Source organism: Heterocephalus glaber, unplaced genomic scaffold (genome assembly GCF_053883595.1).
Source record: "Heterocephalus glaber isolate CG9 unplaced genomic scaffold, H.glaber_assembly_v1.0 deba00000676, whole genome shotgun sequence".
Taxonomy (NCBI): Eukaryota; Metazoa; Chordata; class Mammalia; order Rodentia; family Bathyergidae; genus Heterocephalus; species Heterocephalus glaber.
Genome location: NW_028258156.1, coordinates 297,779 through 321,214, shown reverse-complemented (window position 1 = coordinate 321,214; position 23,436 = coordinate 297,779). Strand labels below are relative to the sequence as shown.

At 46.5% G+C, this 23,436-nt stretch overlaps 1 protein-coding gene across 13 annotated transcripts in view; it reads right to left on the bottom strand.

Moving 5' to 3' along the window:
* The window catches only part of Nod1 (nucleotide binding oligomerization domain containing 1), a 53,781-nt gene that overhangs the window by 15,963 nt on the left and 14,382 nt on the right, over window positions 1-23,436 (bottom strand). For 7 of the 13 annotated variants that reach the window (XR_204989.4, XM_087206573.1, XM_087206574.1 and 4 more), the window contains exons 2-6: window positions 21,371-21,479; window positions 9,719-10,024; window positions 8,632-8,806; window positions 4,861-6,685; window positions 1,873-1,956 (exon numbers count right to left, since the gene is read on the bottom strand). Coding sequence is in view for 12 of the 13 variants with exons in the window: in XM_087206573.1 (XP_087062699.1) it covers window positions 1,873-1,956; window positions 4,861-6,685; window positions 8,632-8,806; window positions 9,719-9,919 (2,285 nt within the window). In the remaining variant the exon portion in view is untranslated. Of the gene's footprint in view, window positions 1-1,872; window positions 1,957-4,860; window positions 6,686-8,631; window positions 8,807-9,718; window positions 10,025-13,937; window positions 14,212-21,370; window positions 21,480-23,254; window positions 23,319-23,436 lie in introns of all 13 variants that reach the window. The other 6 variants (XM_087206571.1, XM_021254056.2, XM_021254058.2 and 3 more) reach the window with 6 other exon arrangements.

The window sequence follows — 23,436 nt, the reverse complement described above, 5'->3', positions numbered from 1 at the left end:
GGGCCCAACCTTAGTCACATTACTGCTCCATTCCAGTTCAACAGGAAGGGAGAACAAAGGTGAAGGGCACAATTCAGCCAGGGCTCCCCATCACACAGCACTCTGCTTCCTTGTCCACATTTCACCTGGAGACAGTGGAGGCACAATGGCCCTAAGCAATCACTCCAGCTCCCAGGGCTGACAGCAGCTTTGGGGCCCACAATCCCTCATTTCCAACTCCAAAACAGAACGCTCTGAAAACCCAAAGTTCTTCACAAGTTTTTTAGCAACCGATGTGGAGCTGCTTATGGTTTTGACTTACCCTACTTGCTTTGACTGTTGGCATACTTCCTGAACCTGGGGTGTGCCCTGGGCCCTCCCTGGCTGAGCCACTGTAACACAGCACATAACCTGAATCCTGATTTTCGGTTCAGCCCAAGGGTTCTGAAAGAGGGGTTCTGGGCCCACAGTAGGAAAGTCAAAAACTGAAAACCTTCATGCTAAAATCAGGAACAAGATGAGGATGTCCACTATCACCACTCCTGTTCAATATAGTCTTGGAAACATTAGACATGGCAATTAGACAAGAGAAAGAAATAAAAGGAATAAAGATAAGAAAGGAAAAGGTTAAACTGTCATTATTTGCTGATGATATGATACTCTACATAGAAAACCCAAAAAACTGCCAAAAGTCTTCTAGACTTAATTGACAGATTCAGTAGAGTAGCTGGATACAAGGTCAACACTGAAAAATCAATAGCTTTCTTGAACACAAATAACAGACTCACTGAGAGAGAAATTAGGGAAACAATTCCTTTCACAATAGCATCTAAAAAAATGAAATATCTAGGAATCAATCTAATGAAGGAGACAAAAGACCTCTACACTGAAAATTACAGCACTCTGAAAAAAGAGATCAAAGAGGATATAAGAAAAATGGAAAGACATCCCCTGTTCCTGGGTAGAAAGAACCAATATAGTGAAAATGGCCATACTTCCAAAACTGCTATACAGATTCAATGCAATCCTGATTGAAATCCCAACAGTATATTTCACAGAACTAGAGAAAACAATCTAAAAATTCATTTGGAACCAGAAGAGACCTAGAATAGCAAAAGCATTTCTAGGCAACAGAGACATGGCTGGGGGTATCACAATCCCCAACTTGAAACTATATTCCCAAGCCCCTGTGATAAAAACAGCATGGTACTGGCAAAGAAACAGACCCAAGGATCAGTGGAATAGATTAGAAGAGGTAGAGACAACTCCATACATACTCAGCCACCTCATCTTTGACAAAGGAGACAACCATCCTCACTGAAGGAAAGATAGCCTCTTCAATAAATGGTGTTGGAAAAACTGGATTTCAACTTGCCAAAGATTAAAACTAGACCCATATTTCTCACCATGCACTAAACTAAAATCAAAGTGGATTAAAAATCTAAATATTAAAACAGAAACACTAGGGCTGGGGATTTAACTCTGGTTTCGCTGCCTGCTGCACAACCACAAGGACCCGAATTCGATCCCCGGTAACCCCCACCAAAAAAAACCAGAAACACTAAACTTGCTGGAAGATAAGTTAGGTAGAACTCTCAAAGACAATGGCATATTACAAACAGGATTTTAATGTTTCTAGAGTCCCCCCACCCCATTCTCTCAATTCATCCCCCAGTACCTAGTGGTGAAGCTGCTCACCTAGGTTAGGATCCCAACTTTACAAGTAGCGAGGCTGAGCTCAGTGACAAAGAGCTGGGCCAAGCCAAGAACAGAAGGCAAGACTGCAGGTTCTCTTCCCGCTCCACCCATGGAACCACACGGATGGGATCTGTATTCTGTACTGCTCTATATTCTTACTGTGTCATTGGCCCAGTGTTCCCAGGAAGGACATACCCCAAAAATGTCAAAATCTTGTACTTGGTCAGTTCTTCACACAGCGCCTTTACCCCATTGTCAGTGATCTGGTTGACGCTGAGTCTGAAATAGAGCGGCCAAGAAAATGACAAGTCAGGGTTGTGTACCTTCTGAAGGACTCTCACCCCCTGAGGACCCAAAGGCACAGAGGCCCTGGGGGCTCCCAGTTATGAACGCTTCTTCGAGGATGGCCGTAGGTATCCACCAAATGGCCCCTACTGAAGCTGGCCATCCTGGCCCACAGGCCACCTTGCTCAGGCAGCAGAACAGCCCTGCACACCGCAAGGCCAGGAGGGCCAGGTGCCTCTGTGCACAGCCTGCGCTCCTGTGGCTCTCACCACACAGTGGGTGAGGGGTTGTGAATGTGAGGAGCTGTCATTAGTGATCTCTGCAGCTGGGAAAGGAACAGCCTGTCATTTCACAGGGGGACAGTGAGGTCACCTCACACAAAAACAGCCTCCGTCCAGACATGAGGGCTGAAGCTGACTTTCCATTGGTAGAGGCTGAGGGTCCTGCTGTGGCGGGAGACAGCTCTCAGGGAGCAGTGGAGGGTGGACGTGCACAGGCGGTGGAGACGCCACCAGAGGTGGGACCAGGAGAGGCAGGCCCTGGCGAGGCCACTGTCCAGCACTTCCTCAGTGATGCCGTACAGGGCACTGGGACTAAGCTGGCAGCCAGTCACACACTGGGAATTCTCTACACCTGCAGGACAGCTTGCCATGGCCAAGATGGGAGGTACTTTTTTGATTCGTGGTGCTGGGTATGGAACCCAGGGCTTCGCATGCTTGCTAGGCAATTGCTCCACCACTAAGCTACATCCCCAGCCTGCCTTCCTTTCCTTTCCTTGTTTTCTTTTTTTTCTTTTTGAGATAAGGTCTCACTGTTTCCCACGCTGGCCTCAAACTCATGATCCTCCTGCCTCAGCTTTCCAAGTAGCTGAGATTACAGGTATGTACTACCATGTCTCTCTCTCTCTCTCTCTCTCTCTCTCTCTCTCTCTCTCTCTCCCCCTCTCTCCAGCTCCATCTCCATTTGCATCTGTCTCTGTCTCCATCAGTCTCTGTAAAAACAACTGACCTGCTCTTCTCAGTCCCCCACTCCATCATGAGGTGAGGCTAATGGAGGGAGGAAGGAGGGAGGTGACAGACCAGGGGCAGTGAACTTTTCTGCAAAGGACCAGCTAGGAAATATCTTAGACTCTGGAGGCCTGCTGGTCTCTGGCACAACTATTCAACTCTATAGTGTAAAGCAGCCAACGATTATGGCTGTGTTCTAATAAAACTTTGTTTACAAACATAAACTGTGGGCCAACTTCTGTAGTAAGTAAAAGGCTGAACAGGTAAAAGCTTAACTTTCTGGGCTGCCTCAAAATTACCAGAAACTAGGGGCTGGGAATTTAGCTCAGTGGTTTTGCCGCCTGCTGAGCAAGTGCAAGGACCCGAGTTTGATCCCTGGTACCAAAAAAAAAAGTTATCAGACACCCTGGACCCTCTTCCCAAGGTACCTGGCTTTACATATTTTTTTCAGCTTGACATAGCTCCTGGCCACTGAAATCTGAGAAGCAGTATCATTAGCAATAGCTGAGAAGTTTTAAAAGAATGGAGTGTGCCCTTTGTCCTTCCTTCTTCCTGGTGGCACGATGACTTGATATCTGAAGCTTGGGCAGCCCATCTTGGGTCAAGAGGCAGAAGCCAGTACTAAGGAGGTCAGAACAGCAAGGCAGAAGAGAACCTGATCTTCTGGTGGTCAGAGACACCATACCAAGCCCTGGACCACCTTATTTCTAGATTTTGCCTAAAACAGAAATAAGCTGTAACTCAAGCCACTAAGATTTTGTACTTTCTGTAACTCTGAGCTGCAGTTAATCCTAACTGATGCCTTCAGGAAGTTCAGAGCGCCTCCCTGTGGGTGCACAGACCCCCTGCTTTCCTGTGAGCTACTGTCCTTTGCTGGAGTGGTGGGAAACTTCACCTGGGGACAGCAGGGCAGGACCACCACACTGCTGTAGAGTTTCCCTTTTCTATGACTGGTGGCGCTGGGTGGGAGGTGGCTGAAGGCTGGGGAAAGGAGAGTGGCTGGCTGATGGGGCAGAGGATAGACTCGGGCTTTCAATTCCCAGGCCAGGGCAGCCTCTGGCTCCTGACACTCCACGTGTCCATCCCGTCCCCACTCCAGTACGGGATACCAGGCGCTGGGAATTTCAAATCCCCACTGCTCTGCAGAGATGCGCACGCCAAGTCACGGAAAAGTTTAGGCTGGAGACACTGACCAGGTTTCGTACAGGAAATGGTGAGAGAAGAAAGCAGGCTGGCCTCGCTTTCCTGCAAACCACTGGGCAGGAAAATAACCATGAGACAGCATTTTGAATGATGTCTTTGGGGTGCAGGGTTCTTGATTTGATCACAAAAAGTAACTACTGAATGCTAGTAGTCTTCTTTCTCTGCAGGAAAAACAAACCTCCCAAGACCCCAGAACTTTCCATGGGCTACCTCTGAACCTCAGATTAATCTTAAAAGGTAGGCTCGTTGTGGCATTTGGCTCCACTGCGTCTCAGCTGTGTGACTTGCAGCAAGTCATTAACTTCTCTGTGCCTCTGCTTCCTTATTTACTAAAACGGAGACAGTAACAAAACCCACCGCACAGGGGTAGGAGCATTAAACTAGGTGGTATTTCCAACGCGCTTCGCCCACTCTCAACTAGCACTGGCTGTTATCACTATGACCGCTAGGATTAGGAGCGCCGGCTATTTCCCAGCCACAAGGCTGGGGCTCAGAGATGTTCAGCAGTTTGTTCAAGGGCGCCTACTCACTCACTTTGCTCCTTACCCTTTGCCACCGAGACAGAGCACGTCCGGACCTTCCAAGGCCACTGGTCCCTAAGTCCTGAGGTAAGGACAGGCCCAGAGGATCCCGATCCATGACACGTGTCCCGGGCCCCGAAACTGACCCACCCGTGCCTGGGCCTCACCTGAGGACGACAAGGCGGCTGAGGCAGGGCTGCAGCTCGCGCACGCCGTAGTCATTGAGATTGTTGTTGTCCAGGTCGAGGGCCAGGCGCTTGTGGAGGTGGTGGAGGACGAAGGAGAGGGCGCTGCAGTCGGCAGAGCAGGCGTTGCAGAAACTCAGCTTGAGGTAGTCGGCGCAGACGCCGCGGGCCGCCAGGCGCGCCACCTTCTGGCTCTGCGTCTCGTAGATGCAGCGCAGCATCCACAGGAAGGTGGGCATGGCCTGCACCTGGTTGAAGGCCTCGTTGCGCACCCGGGGCAGGCTCTTCAGGTAGGCCCGCAAGCTGGCACACAGGTGCGCCCACAGCACCCGGCGCTTCCTCCTCAGGGTGGCGGCCGGCACCAGGTGCCACAGCAGCTCCTGCCTGGCCTTGGACAGCAGCCCGCACAGGAAGAGGTTGGTGAACTGAAAATGGTCCTTGTTCTTGAACAGGTCGGAGCCCGCTGGGCGGCCGCCCCGCCAGCGCTGGAAAGGGAGCAAGGAAGGCAGGCAGGACGCGGCTGCGGCCTCCCCTGGAGGTGTCCACTCTCGGAAGAACCGGAGCAGCTCCTGCATGCCCACCTTGTCGTCCACCACGAGAAAGAAGGCCGTAAAGAAGGCCTGCAGGGTGATGTGGAAAAACTCGTAGGACTGCTGCCCCTCATAGGGGCCCAGCACGGGCACGGTCCGCAGGAAGCCGAGCGCCAGGTCCTGCTCCCGCAGCCCGGAGGCCTCCACCTCATCACTGCAGAACACGAAGAGGTTCTGTTCCATGCCGCCGCGGGCCACCCGGCCCAGCGAGCGCAGCGTGCGCAGGCCTGCGCGGAACGTCTCGGCCGTGCTTCGCGTGTTGCGCTGCACCAGGCTACGGGGCTGCGTCCTGTTCAAGTGGACCTCGGTGACCAGCAGGAAGACGTCGGTCAGGGTCATGGTGCAGTCGGGCCTCTGCGGGGAGCCCTCGAAGGGGGAGTGGAAGTGCTGGAAGCAGCGGAAGATGATCCAGCAGAAGAGCGGCACGGCGCACAGGCCACAGAGGTTGGGGTTGGCCTCTAGCTGCTGTAGCAGGCGGGCCTGCACGGCTCGCTCGGGGAACATCCTCCGGGCATAGGTGCGCAGGTGGCTGGGCGAAAAGCCCCGGAGAAGCACCTTCTTGCGCAGGAGCTGGCGTGGCACCTCGACGCCCGTGCGCGCAGTGAGCAACTTGCGCGCGCCCCGGAGCAGCCGCCCACTGAGCAGGTTGGCCAGCAGGACCAGCGGGTGGGCGGGCTCCCAGGGGCAGCAGGTGTCCGGCACGCGGCTCAGGTCGAAGTCCGAGTGCAGCTCGTCCAGGCCGTCGAAGGTGAAGAGCGCCGCCTGGGGAAAGCGCAGCAGGAAGGCGAACACCTCGTCAGGGTCCTGCTCCGGGTAGCAGAAGTGCTTGAAGAGCAGGTCCTGCAGGCTCAGCGTGTCACTGTCCTTGAAGCAGCTAAACATGCGGCAGCGGAAGTGGAAGAAGAACTTGATTTCCGCGCCCAGCCGGCCCGAGGCCCAGAGGCTCTGCAGCCGCTGCAGCAGCATGGACTTGCCCACGCCCGCGTCACCACACACGAACACGGTCTCACCGTGCTCATTGAGGACCCCCAAGCTGGGGTCCAGCAGGCAGGCCAGGCTGCCCAGGCTGCCCAGGCTCTCGTTGCTGAAGCCCACCAGCTCCATGACGGTGTCCGTGTACGTCTCCTCCAGCAGCAGCTCCTCCTTCTGCGCATAGCACAGCATGAACTTGGAGTCGCAGCCCAGCTGGTGTCGCAGCTTCTGGGTGTACCGACTCACTGGGGCACAGCGACCCGCGGGGGAGTCAGAGGCAGAGAGAGAGATGGGAACACGTCAAACAGGGCGGTCGGCCGGACGAAAGGCAAGCTCACCAGCAAACCAAACACACAGTCCTCACCAAGGCCAAAGGTAGTCACTCCTTAAACATCCCCAGAGCCTGCAGGCCCGAATCAGAGAAGCCCTAGCTTCCACCTCTAGGCGTGACTTCAGATTAGGCCGCTAGAGGGCGACAGACTTCAGAGACCTGCCGGCCTTGTTCCCATTGAACTCTTAAGACTGAGCCGCTCACACTTGATTTGACGGACCTGCTCCCACGGTCCTGCCCAGATAGCGCGAGCCAGTCCGGTAGAAAGTCATACTATTAACCTATTAAGGAAGAGAGGACTCTACCCTTTCTTTTGCCTATAGCACTGACTGATCTTGAGACAATGGGGACCATAGTCTAAACAGGTGATAAAACACAGAGATGGGCGTTAACCTGGTTTCCTTAGGAGCCGCGCCTCACTGAAAGCACTGTGACTAAATTCCCTGAGGAGAAACAGCACCCCGCCCGCCAGGCCTCAGTTTGTCATGCGGGGTGTAAACTATAGGGTGACCCCTAGTGCCCACCAGAGCGAAAACACCTTAATTCTCCTACAAGGGTGTGGTGGCCCTAGGAGACCTGAGTGACAAAAATGGGACTTGTATCAGGAGGGAAGTGGTTCTCCCCCAAAAGGAGTTTGCAAATATTTCTTTAAAATACTTTTTGAACTTTAAAATTATATTCAGTTAGCAAAAAATTGGACACCTGTACACATTTTCAGAACCATCTAAACCCCTTTCCCATCAACTTAGTCTAAGTTGGTTGTCTGTTTAAAATTTGTAGTGAATTGTATTTTATTTTCAGCTTTACTGAAAGATGAGTTATATGCCATAAAGTTCACTGCTGTGTTACATAATAGGACTGATTCTTAGTAAATATACAAAATTGTGCACATATTACATCTCCATCATCCTCCCAAAACCTTCTGGTTCCTATCTGCCCCAATCCAAGCCTCAACCTCAGACTTTAGGAAACTACTAGACTGCTTTCTTCAAAATTTGCTTTTTTAAGACATTTTGTATAAGTGGATTTGTACTATATGTCAGTAGTCTTTTTGTTTTGGGTTTTTTGGTTTTGGTTTTTTTTTGAGACAGGGTCTCACTATGTAGTTCAGGCTGATTTTGAACTCACTGTGTAGCTCATGTTGGCCTTGAACTCTTAGCAATCCTCCTCCCTCAGCCTCCCAAGTGCTGGGATTACAGGCATGTGCCACCACACCCAGCATAGGTAGACTTTTGCATGTGGATTATACTTTAAAGGCTAGTGAATAGCTGGCTAAAGGGACCAGTGGAGAAGTCCTTAGAACTTCTCACCATGGGAATATTTTCCTTTTCTGGTGGGGGAAGGAAACAAGCATTGTGTCAACTTGATTGGCCTGGGCTCCATCCTAGGGATAGGAAAAGCACACTTCTGGGTGTGTTGGGGGGTCACAGAGGTGTGGCCTTGGGTCCTCAATGTACATGGTCCTTGGCCTCTGGTTCTCTGATGCTGTTCTCCTCCTCTGATGTCAGAGTGGGAGGTAAGCAAGACATCCGAATGGAATCTGTATCCACATTACCAGGAGGCCTATATAAGCTATCGAAGAGGGCTGGGGATGTGGCTGAGTCACAGAGCTGTTGCCTCAAACAAAACCTTGGATTCCATTAACAACCAGACCAGCTACATGTGCTCAGCCCAGGTACAGTCAGCTGGGTACACTTAGGTAACAGGGACCAGCTCTTCCTTTCTAAAATCCAAGTAGCACATAGGCCTGCTTCCCAAGGTGGGGCCATGCGTGGCCACCCAGGCCTAGCATTATAGCATTCCCAAACTCAGGGGCCTTGTTGCATTGGTGCTTGCAGTCCTGCTGGGGCTGGCTTGTACCTGGGTCAGTGTTGACAATACTTCTGCTCTGAATGAGCTGTGAAGGGGAAAAGCCAATCTCCAACAGCCATGGCCTGAGGTCCACATAAGCATCTGCAAGTTGCTGGAGCACATAGAGGAAGAACTCGGACACCTCCTCGCCCTTGCTCTGTACCAAGTCCAGAATTTTTCGAACCTGTTTGTGGCACAAGCATAAAGGCATGACCTGTTATGAGGAGTGGACACAGCACAGGGCTCCAAGCTCTTACCATAGCCATCTGCCCTTCCAGAGTGAGAATGGATATGTTGGAAGCCTAGAATCTGCAAAAGTGACCTTCTTAGCAAGAAATAAGACCACAGAAATCGACAAAACCTCCAGGCATCTGCGAGCCTAAAAACAAAAAGATCAGGTACACAGTGAAAGCTGTGTCCACCCATGGGATTCTCTGTCTGCCAGCAATAAGAGCGGAGAGGACACGTCACCCCTCAGGTATAATGAGGTGGGGCGGCTGGGCCACACAGCAAGAAGATAACAGACCTCATATACATTGTATGTTAAGAACAGCCTTGGTATTAAAGCTGCAGAAAAATCGAGAGGAGACCAAGCACACGAGTGTGCTACTGGGCTTGGCCAGAAGCCGTTCGGGTCTCTGTGAACCCTGACAATGTCACACAGCAACAGGGGTCTCGCTTCTCTCCACAAGGACTCATGGGTATCCATTTTATTCTTCAGAAGACACTCCAAGCCAAGGTGAAACTAAGGGAGCACAGACATCTCTTCAGTGAGGACCCCTTGGAATGCGGTCATTCTGAATCCCGACAGTGCCCATTCTGAGTCTTGGCCCAATGTGAGCAGCCCTCAGGGTGAATGGATGTGACTGACAATGTTTTGTGCTCATTTGCTTCTTCCCTTTGGGAACAATACAGCAACAAGAGCTGAGCAGCAGTAAGAGCTTGCTCCAGCCACACATACACGCACGTACGCACATATGCATGTTCACACACATGCACACGTATGTACTGTCGAGCCCACACTATAAAATCCTGCCTAGTGTACTAACCGCCCAAAACCCTTCCCTCAGGCCAGCAGGGAATCCTGCCACAGTACCTTGTCAGGTTGGGTGGGGCAGGCACACACGATCTCTGCGTCCTCTACTGAGAAGTAGTCATTCTTCAACAAGTTGTCCACCAGACACTGAATGTTGCGGATGTGCGTGACTAGAAGTTCCCGGCTGACCTTCAAAAATCTAATGTGGGAGTGAGACCCGGGTGGGCCACCTTCCATCTCACGATGGCTCTGCTTTTCCATAGCTCAGGTAGCAAGCAGTTGCTTTCCCCAAACTCATCTTCGGCTATGTGTGTCTTCCTGGCAGAAGAATGATAAGGCTCCAGGGCCCCTCCTCTCAGTGAGCCCCTGAAGAGACAAAAGAAATCAGCAGCTAAGCAAAAGCTGTGGAAGGATCCCTCCTACTCTCACCAGTGGTTCTAGGATTTCTCTACTTAGTGCCAGAGGGAGCCAAGCTTAAGACTTTTATCTGAGATGCAGTAAAGGAAAAATAAAAGTACCTCATAATTCAATTGCATTTACCTAGGGGTTTTTTTGTAACTAGGGTAGGTGATCAGAGATAGCCAACTCTTTGATTAGCAAATCTTTCTAATTATTACTGTTTTCACAGACCAAACTGTGCCTTAGTCCTGCACTGGGTTAAGATGGGAAGATGTGTTATTTTACTAAGATCGATCGGGGCTGGAGGTTTTTGCATCCTCAAGTGAGGAACTTAGCCCAGAACCATGAACAGAGAATTGGTGAGAACTGAGGTATTGGTGGGTAGAGGGTCTAGACATAGAATAGCCTGAGAAGAGTGACAGCCAACACCAGGGCCAAGGAGCATGGGGACAGTGATGTCTCAGTCATGACTGTCCCTTCTGGGTTGAGCCACAACCCCCCCCCCACACACACAGACACACTGTTGTTGCAGAATTTAAGAGACCAGAGAGACCAACGAGTGAAAGAGGAAGATTCATTTAGGTGCACACCAGCTCAATGGATTCATACCCAACGGCTGATCCCTGAATAAAGAAAAGGGCTCTAGTTTTATACTAAAGGTCAAAGGGGTCAGTCTACCTGGTGGTGAGAAATTGGTGGGTGGGCAAGTGGGTTTTCAGAAGAAGGACAAAGGCAATTCATCAACTAGTGATAGTTTTGCAACTTAGCATACCTTAGTGGAAAAAACAGGATCTTATAGAACCAAGGGGTCATAAAACCTTACAGGAACAAAGTTACTAATTTATTTGTAATAGAACAAGGAACAATAGCCATAGGAGGCAGGGAAGTCTCAGGGAGAACTTCTTAATGTTGGGTAGACTTGTATTTCTTTTTTGTAAGTTCTGCTTCATTCCTATTATAAATGAGTTATAATAGAGAGCATCATTATTATTATCATTTGTCCTATTACAAGGGAGTGGCTCCCTATTGGGCAAAGGTTGGTACTTGGTCAGAGCCATTAGTCCAGTGGTGGTATGTCTGTCTGCCAGGGTCTCTATGGCTGACTGAATATTTTGACATGTAAGAGTAAGAGGCAAGTGAGAATGAGACAAACTCTCAAGATAGCCAGAATTTTTCCTATCAAGCTCCTGAATCCTCTAAAGAATGAAAACCAGCTTCTGAAGAGAGAAGATGCTGACACAACACAAAGAGATGCTGAGGTTTGGGGCTTTGTCTTTAGCTAACTGGGTGAACAGCTTTCTGGCCAGGAGAGAGGTGGTTCAGGTAACTCTTGTTGAATATGTTTATAGAATGAGTTGAAGACTTGGAACTATTGGGACAAATGGGTTCAAGTCTTTTTGATAAAATATATGTAGGTCTTCTGGTCTGGTTCTCAATAGCCAAGCTTTAATATCATAGGGTAACTCGCAGCCTATTCAGGCAGATCCACCTTTAGAATGGTGAAGTTTATAGGATTAGAGGTTCTTGTCTGGCATTTTGGTCAGTACATAATTCTGTAGGGATTGTAGCCTCTTGCCCCAATGTTTTATATGTTGGGTTGGATCGGCCAGTACCCCAAGTCACACAGTTTTAGCAATACCATTTGGAGTCTTGACATGATAGGGGAGAAAATGAGTAATGGCTGGTCTCTTTCAGAGGTGCACATAAGACTGTAGGACTATCCCTTTAATATCTTTCCCATGACAGACCTCCACATGAGGTTCCAGATAGGCTTAGATATGTTGCCTGGCATGTATCAAAGTACAAAGAAATGGCTCCTTTATGATTTGGAAGGACCTTAGTTTTGTTTAAGAGGCCACCGTCACCTTTTCCCTCCTTCCCAGAATGGACCTTGAACCATGTTTCATAAGGTGGAGACTTGGGGTCATACCAGATGTAAGGCTGGTTGTCTCCTGGATCATAGGCTGAGTAGGCTGTTTGTGAGTACAAGTTTCCTGGTGTACATTTATAATAGGTATGATATAGCAGGGCTCTTGTTATGATGCTCCCTAATTGTATGGTGTAGATGTAGTAGAAGCATCTCTCTAGGGATTTCTCTCCTAGTAGGGGCAAAGGGAGAATTATAACACAAAGGAAAAGAGACTTATGCTGTCATTGTAACTCCATGTTAATCCTCAAGTTTCAGCCTTGCATGGACTGATCAGCTTCTGGAGTGACCAGAGTAGGGCTGCTGTTTCCTCAGGCTTCAACTGTGCAGAGATTAGTCAGCTTTCAGAGTGACTAGAGCAGGGCTGCTGTTGCTGGTGGCAGCTTGGTTTTGCTATAGGATTAGCCGGTTCAGATGATCTGGATTGTGGTAGCTGATCCACTTGTCTTGGGCTGGCAGTTTTAGCCAACTGTGGTGGATCCAAGGCACAGTTCCTGCAACTTTAACAGCAGTGGGGGTGGACAAGATTATAGTATGAGGCCCATCCCATATGGGTCTCAGAGTGATTGGATTCTATTTCTTGACCCAAAGTTCCCAAGCTTGAAGGAGTGTACTGGGTCTGTTAGACTTATGGGTATTCTCTCATGTACCCAGCCATGGATATCTTACATGGGTATTTCTAAAGCCTACATCTGCCTTTTTAGGGTCAGTTCCCCTAGTTTGTAGAGATCACCCTTGATTTGACCTGTGATTGGGGGTGGCTGGCTGAACAAGATCTCATAAAGGGAATACCTTGTTTGTAATAGTTTGTTTGGTGGGGGTGCACCTGACTCAGAGGAGGACCATGGGCAGGACCTGATCCCATCTCAAGTGGGATTCTTGGCAATATTTTTTCAACAATTGTTTGAGCATCTGGTTCATGCGCTTTACTTTTCCTGAGCTCTGTGGCCGGTAGGCTGTGTGTAGTTTTTATTTTATCTTTAACATCTGTGAGAGCCTCTGGACTATCTCAGTTATGAATGCCCATCAGTTATCTGACTCTAGGGTCAGGGGCAGTCTGAATCTTGGGATGATGTCCCTTCACAGTACCTTTATCACTTTTTGTGCCTTTTCTGTTTTGGTGGGGAAAATCTCAACCCATACTGAAAAGGTGCAGACAAGCATCTACGTATACTGATAGTCTCTCACTCGAAGTAGTTCAGTGAAGTCCATAAGCAAGTTCTCACAAGGGGTAGCACCCATTTCTTGAATACTCAGGGGCCCTTGACTTGGTTGCTTTGATCACAGATTAAGCATTGTTCACAAACAGCTCAGGTGATGGCAGTGAGCTGTGGCACACAGAAATGATAGCCTGGTAATGTCTCTAGTATCATTTTTCCCATGTGACAAACCTTACAAATCTTGGGGCTACCATTTCAGGGATGGCTAGTCTCTCATCAGAGAATTTTTACCATCTTCTCTTGAAATAATTTTTTTTTTTGTACTGGGGATGAAACTCGGGACCTTGCACTTGTGAGGCAGGCAGAGGAATCTTGATATAATTTTTAGATTCTCAGACAAACCAAGCTTCCCACTGAGCAATGCCAGTCCTAACCTGAGTTAGGACTCATGGCCATTCTCTTCCATTTGTGGACATACAGGAAGAAAGGGTTGGTTATATCTGGCAGTCCTAAGCCTGGGGCCTGAGTCAGGGCCTTTTTGATTTGTCTAAATGTTTTTTCCTGATCAGTTTCCCAGAGGAAGGGCTCCTTTTCATCCCCCTTTGGTGACTTCATATAAGGGCTTAGCCATAAGTGAGAAACTGGGGATCTAGATGTGACAGAATCCTGTTGCCCCCCAAAACTTTGTTATCTGGCATCAGGTGGTTGGGATCAGAATGGCACAGACAGCCTGTTTTTGTTCAGTGCCCAGTTGGCATTCCCCTTGTGTCACTATGAAGCCTAAATATCTGACCTTTTGTCAGCAGATTTGTGCCTTTTTCATGAACATGTTGTACCCAACCTTCCAAAGTAGAAGAAGGAAGTCTAGTTCCTTGATAGCAGTCCTCAGAGGTGTGGGAAGGTGCAGTTGTCCTCTGGTATGATGAAGATTTTGAGGTTGGCAGCAAGTACCTCTCCCCAGATCATAGGAGGGCTCTTGAATCCTTGGGAAAGCCTAGTCCAGGTGAACTGTTCCTTTATGCCCATGACAGGATCTTCCCATTGAAATGTAAAGATGGGCTGACTCACTGGTGTAAGGTGGAGACAGAAAAGGGCATCTTTCAAAATCCAAGCAGGTAGCACTTGCTGGAATGAGTCTCATCAATGTATACCAATTTGGTACTATTGGGTGAATGGTTTTAGTGACCTGATTTATAGCACACAAGTCCTGTTCAGGAATATATTCATTAGTTCCCAGTTTGCACACCAGCAAAAGAGGGGTGTTTCAAGTGACTGGCACCTAGCCAAGATTCCATGTTCTAGGAGCTGTTTTAAATGTCCTTAAATACCTTGTATGGCTTTCTGGGGGAGGGGATATTGGTGGATTTGAACCAGAACTGCCCCTAGTTTTAGTCCCACTATCACTGGTGTTTGATTTACAGCCAGCCCAGGTGGGTTACCTTTGGCCCACACCCCAGGAACCTTATTGTCAGCCCATGTAGCTCATCTATTCTTGGCTTTGGTGACCTTTCTGAATACAGTCTCTACTCTTTAGCTTGTGGGACAGTAAGGGTTAACATTATGGCCCCTATATGAGTCAGACTTAAAGTCATATTTCCTTGTAGTCCAAAGGCAATTTGGGCCTGTAGTTTTTGGTGTAGGTCTCTTCCTAGCAGAAGCATGGGGCAGTTTGGAAGATACAGGAATTCTTATTGGACTTGTTGTTCTCCTATGCCACACCTTTTAGATCAACAAAATGGCCTCTTCTCTGGGAGCCCAATGGCTCTAATAGTCACATATTTTTTGGATAATAGCCCAGTGAGTTGTGTTACTACCTAGGGTTTAGCCCCACTATCTACAGTAAAGTCCATCAATTGGCCCTCTACTTTTATTGTGGCCATGGGCTCCTGGGGGCCTAAGGAGATGGAGCCTGGTCTTGCCTAATCTTTATAACCTTCAGTTCCTGCCAGTCCGATGAGGTTGGCATCTGGCCCCTTCTGGGGGTGGTAGCCTTTAGCAGGTGGTCTCCTGGTTTTATAATTTTTATCATCACTACCATCATTTTCTGTGCACTTATTTTTCTAGTCCCCTCCCCCCTTTTTTGCATTGCACACATTGACCCCAATCTAGCCTTGGCCAATTCTTGGGTTCTTGTCTGGTTTTGCTCCTTCCCTGATCATGTCCATGCCCCTCCCCCTTTTGTGGCTTCCATTTCTTCCCCTGTGAGTGCCACTGCAAACAGATCTGCCCTTTTTTTGAGCCTCTGATTGGCTTCCCACTTGGCCTCCTGGTCACAGGTAATATACACATTGGTGGCCACCTCTAAAAACTGGGTCACATTCATGCCAGAAAAACACTCTAGCTTTTGTTGTTTTCACCTGATGTCTCCTCGAGCCTGTCCCACAAAGGCTGTGTTTACCATGTGCTGATTCTCAGCAGCCTCAGGATTAAATGGAGTGTAGAGCCAAGATGCCTCACAGAGCCTCTCGTAAAACTGGCTGGGACTTTCACCAGTCCCTGGAGTATTTTTGAGATCTTTCTCATATTGATTGCTCCCTTTTTGCCCTCCTTTAAACCTTGGAAGAGAGCCTCTCGGTACCTCTGCAACGGCTGTAACTAAGCTGCAACACTTAGGTCCCAAGGGGGAGGTCTGTCTCAGGGAACTGGTCCTGAGCATATGTTTGAACATTCTTCATGCCTGCTGGGCCATTTTCTAACTGGGCTACTCTCTGGCTCTCTTCACTGTTAAACAGTGTCAGGAGAAGCTGTTTGCAATCTACCAAGTTGGATTATGTGTCTGGAAGATGGACCTGAGGCCTCTCCATATAGGAGGGAGTATGACATTTCCAATTAAGGAGGTCAGTGGTTGAGAAGGGGTGGTAGATATAGCTCTGTTGTCCTCCTTGGATTTGGCCATCTGTATCATAATAAATGGAACCTTTAGTTTCCTGGTGGGGCATCTGCAAAGTTCTTGCATGGCCTGATTGGAGGCAGCTTTTTTTTTTTTCTATTCAATTCTTTTATTGGTACATTGTAGGTATACAACACAATTACATTTCTCATTGGGAATTGTACCTTTGCATAATGCATCTTGGTTCTTATTTTTTCCCATTCCTAGCCCTCCCTTCACGCCCTCCACCCTTCCCTATTTACAAAGACTTTATTTCCATTTTTTCCATTTCTCATCATTTTTCCTTTCCCTTCTTTCCTTTCCCCTGTCCCTCCCACTACCCCTACCCCTTTGGACCTTTTCTTCCTATTTTACATTATCAATTATTCATTCTAATCATTGGTACATTTTAGGTATACAATATAGTGACATTCATCATTGGAAATTTGCACCTTTACATAGTCTCTCTTGGTTCTTATTTTTCACCCTTGCCCAGGCCCCCCTTCAACCCCTCCAGTCCTCCCTATTTACAAAGATTTTGTTCCTATTTTTACATTTTCTCCTATTAATCCCATTCCCTTCTATCCTTTCCCCTAGCCCTCCCACTTCCTTCCCCTTTGCCCCTTTTCTTCCTATTTCACATTACCTATTATACATTTAGTCGTTATTTACACTTTCAGTTTCTCACACCAGAGAAACTATTTGGTATTTATTCATGTGTGTCCTATTTATTTCACTTAAGAGTATTGCCTCAATGTGCATCCACTTAGCTATAAATGTCTCTAATTTCTCATTTTTTATGGCTGAGTAGTACTCCATTTTATAAAAAAACCACGTTTTCTTTATCCAGTCTCCAGTTGATGGGCATTTGGGCTGTTTCCAAGTTTTAGCTATCACAAACTGTGCTGCTATGAACATGGGTGCACATATATCACTGTGGTATGATTCTTTTAATTCTTTGGGGAAGATCCCCAGCAGTGGAATAGCGGGGTCAAATGGGACTTCCAGTCCTAGTTCTTTGAGGTATTGGAGGCAGCTTGTTTGGGCCCTCTTCATTTCTCTCCTGGAGCAATGGTTCTGATTTTTTCCTCTGGGGTGATTCCTGGAACTTATCATCTGATCCTGCTTCCCTGTGGGCTGGCCTTGGTAAGGAAGGTTAGATAAGGGCAGATCTCTGCCTCCTCAGGTGGCTACTAGAGAACTGCTTTTTCTTGTACTTTTTGCTGTCTTTCCTTTGTTCCTGACTCTCCAGGCAGAGCTGATTTCTCTTTCCCTTTTGTTTTGGGCTCAGCTCTTGCCGCAGATGTTTTTCAGTATGCCACCAGACAAGGCTATACCCATGCAGGTCAGGTCTGGACCATATTCAGCCATAAGTCAATGTAAGGAAATTGGTCTGGATGCCTCAGCTGTCCTTCATCCCCATTCACCACCTGATATATATGCCCACTGTTCCCCTAGCTATTGTCTCTTGCCCCGCCATCCAACATCAAAGGAAGATCAACTAATTTCACAAAGAGTTCTCAACTTCTAGGGTTTCAGCTTTATTCCACAGTCCCCCATGTAGCCTTTCTTAAAGTTTTTCCACATAAACTCTAATGGGGTGGGTTTCGATGCTTTCCCTCCCTATTCTCTCTGTTATGGTGCCAGTCAGTCTCTCAATCACTTTTGCTTTAGGCCAATTAGACTGTCTCCCTCCTGGGAGTTTTCAGGCACTGCTTACCAATCAGAAGATTTGTATAAGCCTGAACTTGGACTTCACAATTTATCTGCCATTTGTGGGGTGCCTCCATAAGCCTTATGCAGATCACCACTAGTCCCAGCCTGTCCCACACTTGGTCAGTCTACGCTAAGAGAACCATGGCCCCATACACTTTACTCCATTTATCTACACACAGTCACACAACTTCCTGTTTTTGGTTCCTCTTCCCAACTTGGGTGTAGGTTTTGTCCAAACTTGCCTGGGTTGGATTACATAGAAGACCTCTTGCACGCCATTCTCACTGCTGGTCACACCTGAGTTTCTGACTTGGGTTTGTAGGTTTTTGTCTGACTTAATCCAAGCCAGACTATTCAGTAACCCTGGCAGGTAATCAAGCTCCCCTTCCATCCTTATAGGATGGGTCCTGCCTTGGGCCCCCAAACCCTACTTTGGTCCTATAGTGCACTGTTCCAGAATCATCCTGTAGCCCCTCAGGTTCCATTGCTCTGACAGGGGTGGATACCAGGGTGCAGGAGAGATGATTCCCTCTTAGAGTTTAAGTCTCTCCTGGTGGTGCCAGGAGTCTTGAGGTCTCCCCCAACTCAGGGTCCCCAGGCCTGCAGGCAAAGACTGCAGCAAGACTGTTGTCTCCAGTCCCTTCATGGTTGCCAGGGAATGTTGTAGAATAAGAGACCAGAAGGACCAATGGGTGGGTGAAACAGGAGGATTTATTTAGGTGCACACCAGCTTATGGATTCACATCCAAAGGCTTAGCCAAACAAAGAAAAGGGCTCTAGTTTTACACATGTGGTCAAAGGGGTCAGTCTACCTAGTGGCACCAAACTGGTGGGTGGGCAAGTGGGTTTTCAGAAGCAGGACAAAGGCAGTTAATCAAGTAGTGATAGTTTTTTTTTTTTTTTGGTACCCAGAATCAAACTCAGGACTTTGCACTTTTGAGGCAGACTTGGTACCGCTGAGCTAAATCCCCAGCCCAAGTAATGATAGTTTTGCAACTTAGCATATCTTGGTGGAAAAAAACCAAAACAAAACAGGATCTTATAAAAGTGAGGGGTCATAAAATCTTACAGGAACAAAATTACTATTTTATTAGTAATACAACAAGAAACAACAGCCATAGAGAGGGGGGAAGTCTGAGGGGGAACTGCTTAAGGTTGGGAAGACTTGGTTTTTTTTTTTTTAAGTTCTGCTTCACACTGTCACACCCTCCACAAAGTCTATTCTGTTCAGCACTTTGGATAAGGAAGGAGAAGCAATGCCATGTGTGGAGTGAAGGACAGAGGGAGCTGGCATGGAGTTCTCAGTGTTCTGTGACTAGCAGAGGCATCTGTCTCTCTGGAAACCCTCATGCACCTGCTGAGCTTCCTGTCTGGGTAGGAAAAGATCCAAGCTATTTTATTTGGGTATTAAAAAAATAACTTCAGCTCATTGGAGTTATCTCAAAATTGCACCAATTTGATTTCTTGTAACAATGACAACAAAATTAAGATCCTTCAGCTACTTATTTAGTCGTCCTTGTGCTTGTAGAATGAATCATCATCTTGGAGGCGGAAAGACCTTGAACTGGCTACTTATTTCTTTGTCTAAGTAGGATAGTCCATATATTTCAGGGAGATGATTTAAATTTTGTTGTTGTTGAATTTTAAAACAATCCATAGACCTCTGCACACTCTCAGTGTCATTAATTTATGTTCTGTGAATCATACCTGTTAACATTCAAGTCCGGTAGTTCTCAGATTTTTTTCCCACCAAGTCATATGTGAGTTTCTTCTCTGACTTACTTCTTTTCCCGTCGTTTTTTTTTTTCTAACCTAGAAAATTGCTAAATCTCTACAGAGATTCTCAGCTGGATCCCACACAATAACTTTCCTTGGTAGTCTCAGTGAGTGAGCAAGTAATAATTCAACATAACATTCTAAACAAAGGAAGGGCATGAAATACTTACCGAAGAGAATTTAAAGGTATGGAATGATTAATTGTGGTGTCACTAAAAGCGTGCTAATCTATTAGATGGGAAGAGAACCTTTTCTACTGTGGTCAATTCTGTTACCCACTTGAGAAACTGCTTGAAGATTTTTGAGACAGGGTCTTATTATGTATTTCAGGCTGGCCTTGAACTCACTATGTAGCCCAGGCTGGGTGCAAACTCGAAGCAATCCTCCTGCCTCAGCCTCCTGAGTGCTGGGATTACAAGCATGTGCCACTGTACCTGGATATTAATTTTTGGCTTTAAATTGAGTTTTAAAAACTGTAATAGATTAATTTGAAGTAAAACTTTGCATTATCATTGGAAACAAAAAACTCACAATAAATAGAAAGTGAAACAAAAATAAATTCATCAGAAAGAAAACAATGTAAATGTATCACAGCTAGTAGTCTTTTCTTGGAAGTGGTTTCCTGTGAGGTACTAAAGACAGAGTAGCATAGAACTGAGGTTTAAAGATAGTCAGATGTCTGAGAGAAAACTAAGAAGAAAGTTACTTTCTCACATAGTGAGTTTGAAGTTTTTAATGTCACCCTGCTCTCTTTTGGAGGCTGGGAACAAAATTGCACAACTTCCCTTATCTGTCTCTCACGAGGGCCCTGTTTTACTCACTCCTTCTGTCTCCATGCCTGTGATTTCCTCAAAAACAGTGGCTTGTCTTCGTGGATTTTCCTGTAATAATCACAGACATCTCCCCCTCTCTCCAAAGATGGGAACTTGAGGAAACCACCTGATTTCTGGACGCCTAACCAAGCAGTATGGCTCTTTCAGCCAGCTGGCCGGAGGTGGTTTTGTAATTTCCAGAGTCCTGGATTGGAATTTAACTGAGTGTGCTCAGCTCATTTCATCAGACACTCAATGAGTTTGGATGTCAGAAGGGAAACAAACTGAACACTGCTCTGGCAAATGGAAGCCAAGTTTCCTGGGCATCTGTTACCAAAACACCAGAGAGCCAGTTGCTCCTGGCCCTGGGTGGAGACACTGACTATCTTTATCAGATAGAGGGTTGGTCCTGTGGAGAAAGGGGAAGGGAGAGAAGAAGGAAAAAATGGGAGAGGAAAGGGAAAGGGAAAAGGAAACAAAAAGGAAAAGGAAAGGCAAGGCCAAGCCAGGGTACTGGGAGCTGGGCCTGCCTTATGGGGTATCCCTTTCCCAGCGGTAGGGTAGAGCAGTGAGGACCACAAATGGGGGAGATCCTGGTGGGGCAGCTCCAGGAAACAGTCAAGCCATGGAGGTGACCAGAAAGTTTCCCAGGAGGGCTTTGAAGTTGTGATCCTCCTGCCTCAGCCTCTAGCGGAGAGGTGGTGACTCTCTGCCATGTGCCACAGCAGGTACGTAAAGCCCTCTCTGTCAGCACGCAAGCCAAGTGTATGAGTTTTTTCTAAACTAAAACCTCAGTATTCAGGTTTAATTGCAGTGTTGGTGCTTTGTGATAAATACTGTGAGTAGGTTTGGGTTGCAGTTTGGGTGCTCGGTCTCTAGAAAGTTGGCCATTACTGCTCTAGAGTAAGTAGCAGGGGTTACAGATGTGCACCATGACATCCAGCTCTTTTGTGGCTTTCTGATCTGCCCCAGAAATTTAATTCCTAAAGTAAAAGAATCCCAGGAGCAATCCACCATTCCAGGATTACTGTGGAAATTGGTGTCAGGACCCACCTTGCAATTTGAGCTTCTAAGAAAATAAAAAGTCTGCCAAGCCTTGAAGAGAAGATTCAGGAAAGATGCTCTGATCAGAAGGAAGCAGGCGCTGCGGGAAGGGCAGTCACTGAAAGGAAAAAAGACACATAGAAAAAAAGTGTAATTCTATAATTTAGTTGAAATAAAAGCCTAATTAGTTACTTCATTGAAATAAAAGCCTCATGGTAATTTAAAATTTTCTAGAAGCCACATTAGTAAAACTGAAAACAACCAGGTGAAATTAATTTTAATAATATATTTCATTTAGCTCAATATGTTCAAAATATTATTTCAATGTCATAAATATAAAATTTATTAAGGAAATATTTTCCATTCATTATTTTCATAGTAAGCCCTTGAAATCTGGTTGTACTAACTATAGGCCAAATGCTCAATAGCCACATATTAGATACAATTTCTCGGCCTTGGATACTTTGGTACAAACGTGCTCTTGGTGTGGTCAGAAGGGACTCTGTCCCCTGGTAGGAGTGTGACCTGGTGGCAACCTCTGAAAAGGAAAGCCATTTGACAGTATGTGTCAACAGCTTGTGAAAAGTGTGGGGTTAGTAACTACCCCTTCTAGAAATCAGCCTTTTGAAAAGAATAGGAGGCTCTCACAGGTTCTTTTCTTTTTTTCCACAAGGGAGTTCAGAGTTTGTAGCTCCCACCCAGGCCATGAATGGATAAACACAGAGTATAGTTGGCCAATAGAGTACTAATCAACAATAAATGTGAATGAAAAACTAATACAACACAAATGCAATAAATCACAGGTATTAGGCTGAGAAAAATCAGACACACACAAAAATGGAACATAGTATATGATTCTATGCATAGGATTCAGAAAATCAGATCTAAACATTGGATCCATGGTTTCCTGGGGTAGGGTATAGATGGAAATGGGGGAGATATTGGCTGCAAAGAGGAATAGGGAAAGTTATAGAAACATAGAAATGGTCTATATCTTGAGTGGAATGCTATCTACATAGATATATAGATTATATCTATATAGATTATATCTATATAGATTATATATCACATGTCATATATATATATATATATCATGTGTGAAATCATTAAGACTGACTACAGTGGACTCAAACTTGAAGTCAATAATAAAAAGGTGTCAATAATAATAATAATAATAATAATAATAATAATAATAATAAAAAGGTGTCTTAAAAAAAATCCCCAAATTCACAAGTCAAAGAAAGAATAAAAATGGAAATTAGCAATGTTTTGAATTGTGTGATAATGAAAATACAACATATCAACATTTGTGGGATACAATTAAGGGAGTCATAGAAGCACGTAGCCTTATATGTGTATATTAGCAAAGAAAAGCAATAATTAAATGTTGCTTTTATCATTGTAAATTTATTATTAATCATAGATGTTTACTCTTGTTCATAAATATCTTCTGAAAAGGTTTTTAAAGAATATGTGAAATTTCAACATGTAGATAGTGGAAATCCGTATCAATTGTGATTATTGAGCTACAGGACTATACAGATGATTTCTATTACTTTGGTTTGGGGAGACATAGGTCAAACTGCCTAAAATAAGGCAAAGACCAACTAAATGAGGTGAACTTGGCCCCTAGATTGGAGGGGGGTTCTGTGTCTGCTGGAAGCCTGGGAAAGGCAAGTGGGGCGGGCCCAAGGCTTCACCACTGACCCACTTTCAATGCAGCTGTCACTGCACACAGCGAGGTCACCTGCACACATGACTTCCTAGAAGGGAGAACAACTGAGACCCATGGGCGGAGAGCAACTCTTTCTATTTCTGTCCCCTAATCCGGGGGAGGCCCCAGAGAAACCACAGACACACACATTCAATGTCACTTTCTGACAAGGGACTTACCCTAGGCTTTTGTCTTTCCTCTCCATTATCCCAGAGCTCCCTGAAAAATGTGCATTCCTCAAGCCTGCAATGCCAAGATAAAAAACCATTCTACAAAGATGTTCTCCAGGTGTCTTTTCTATGTTTTACTAACTTGGCCTATATAGTTAGTCACTGCGGAAAATTTGTGAAATGAAAAAAAA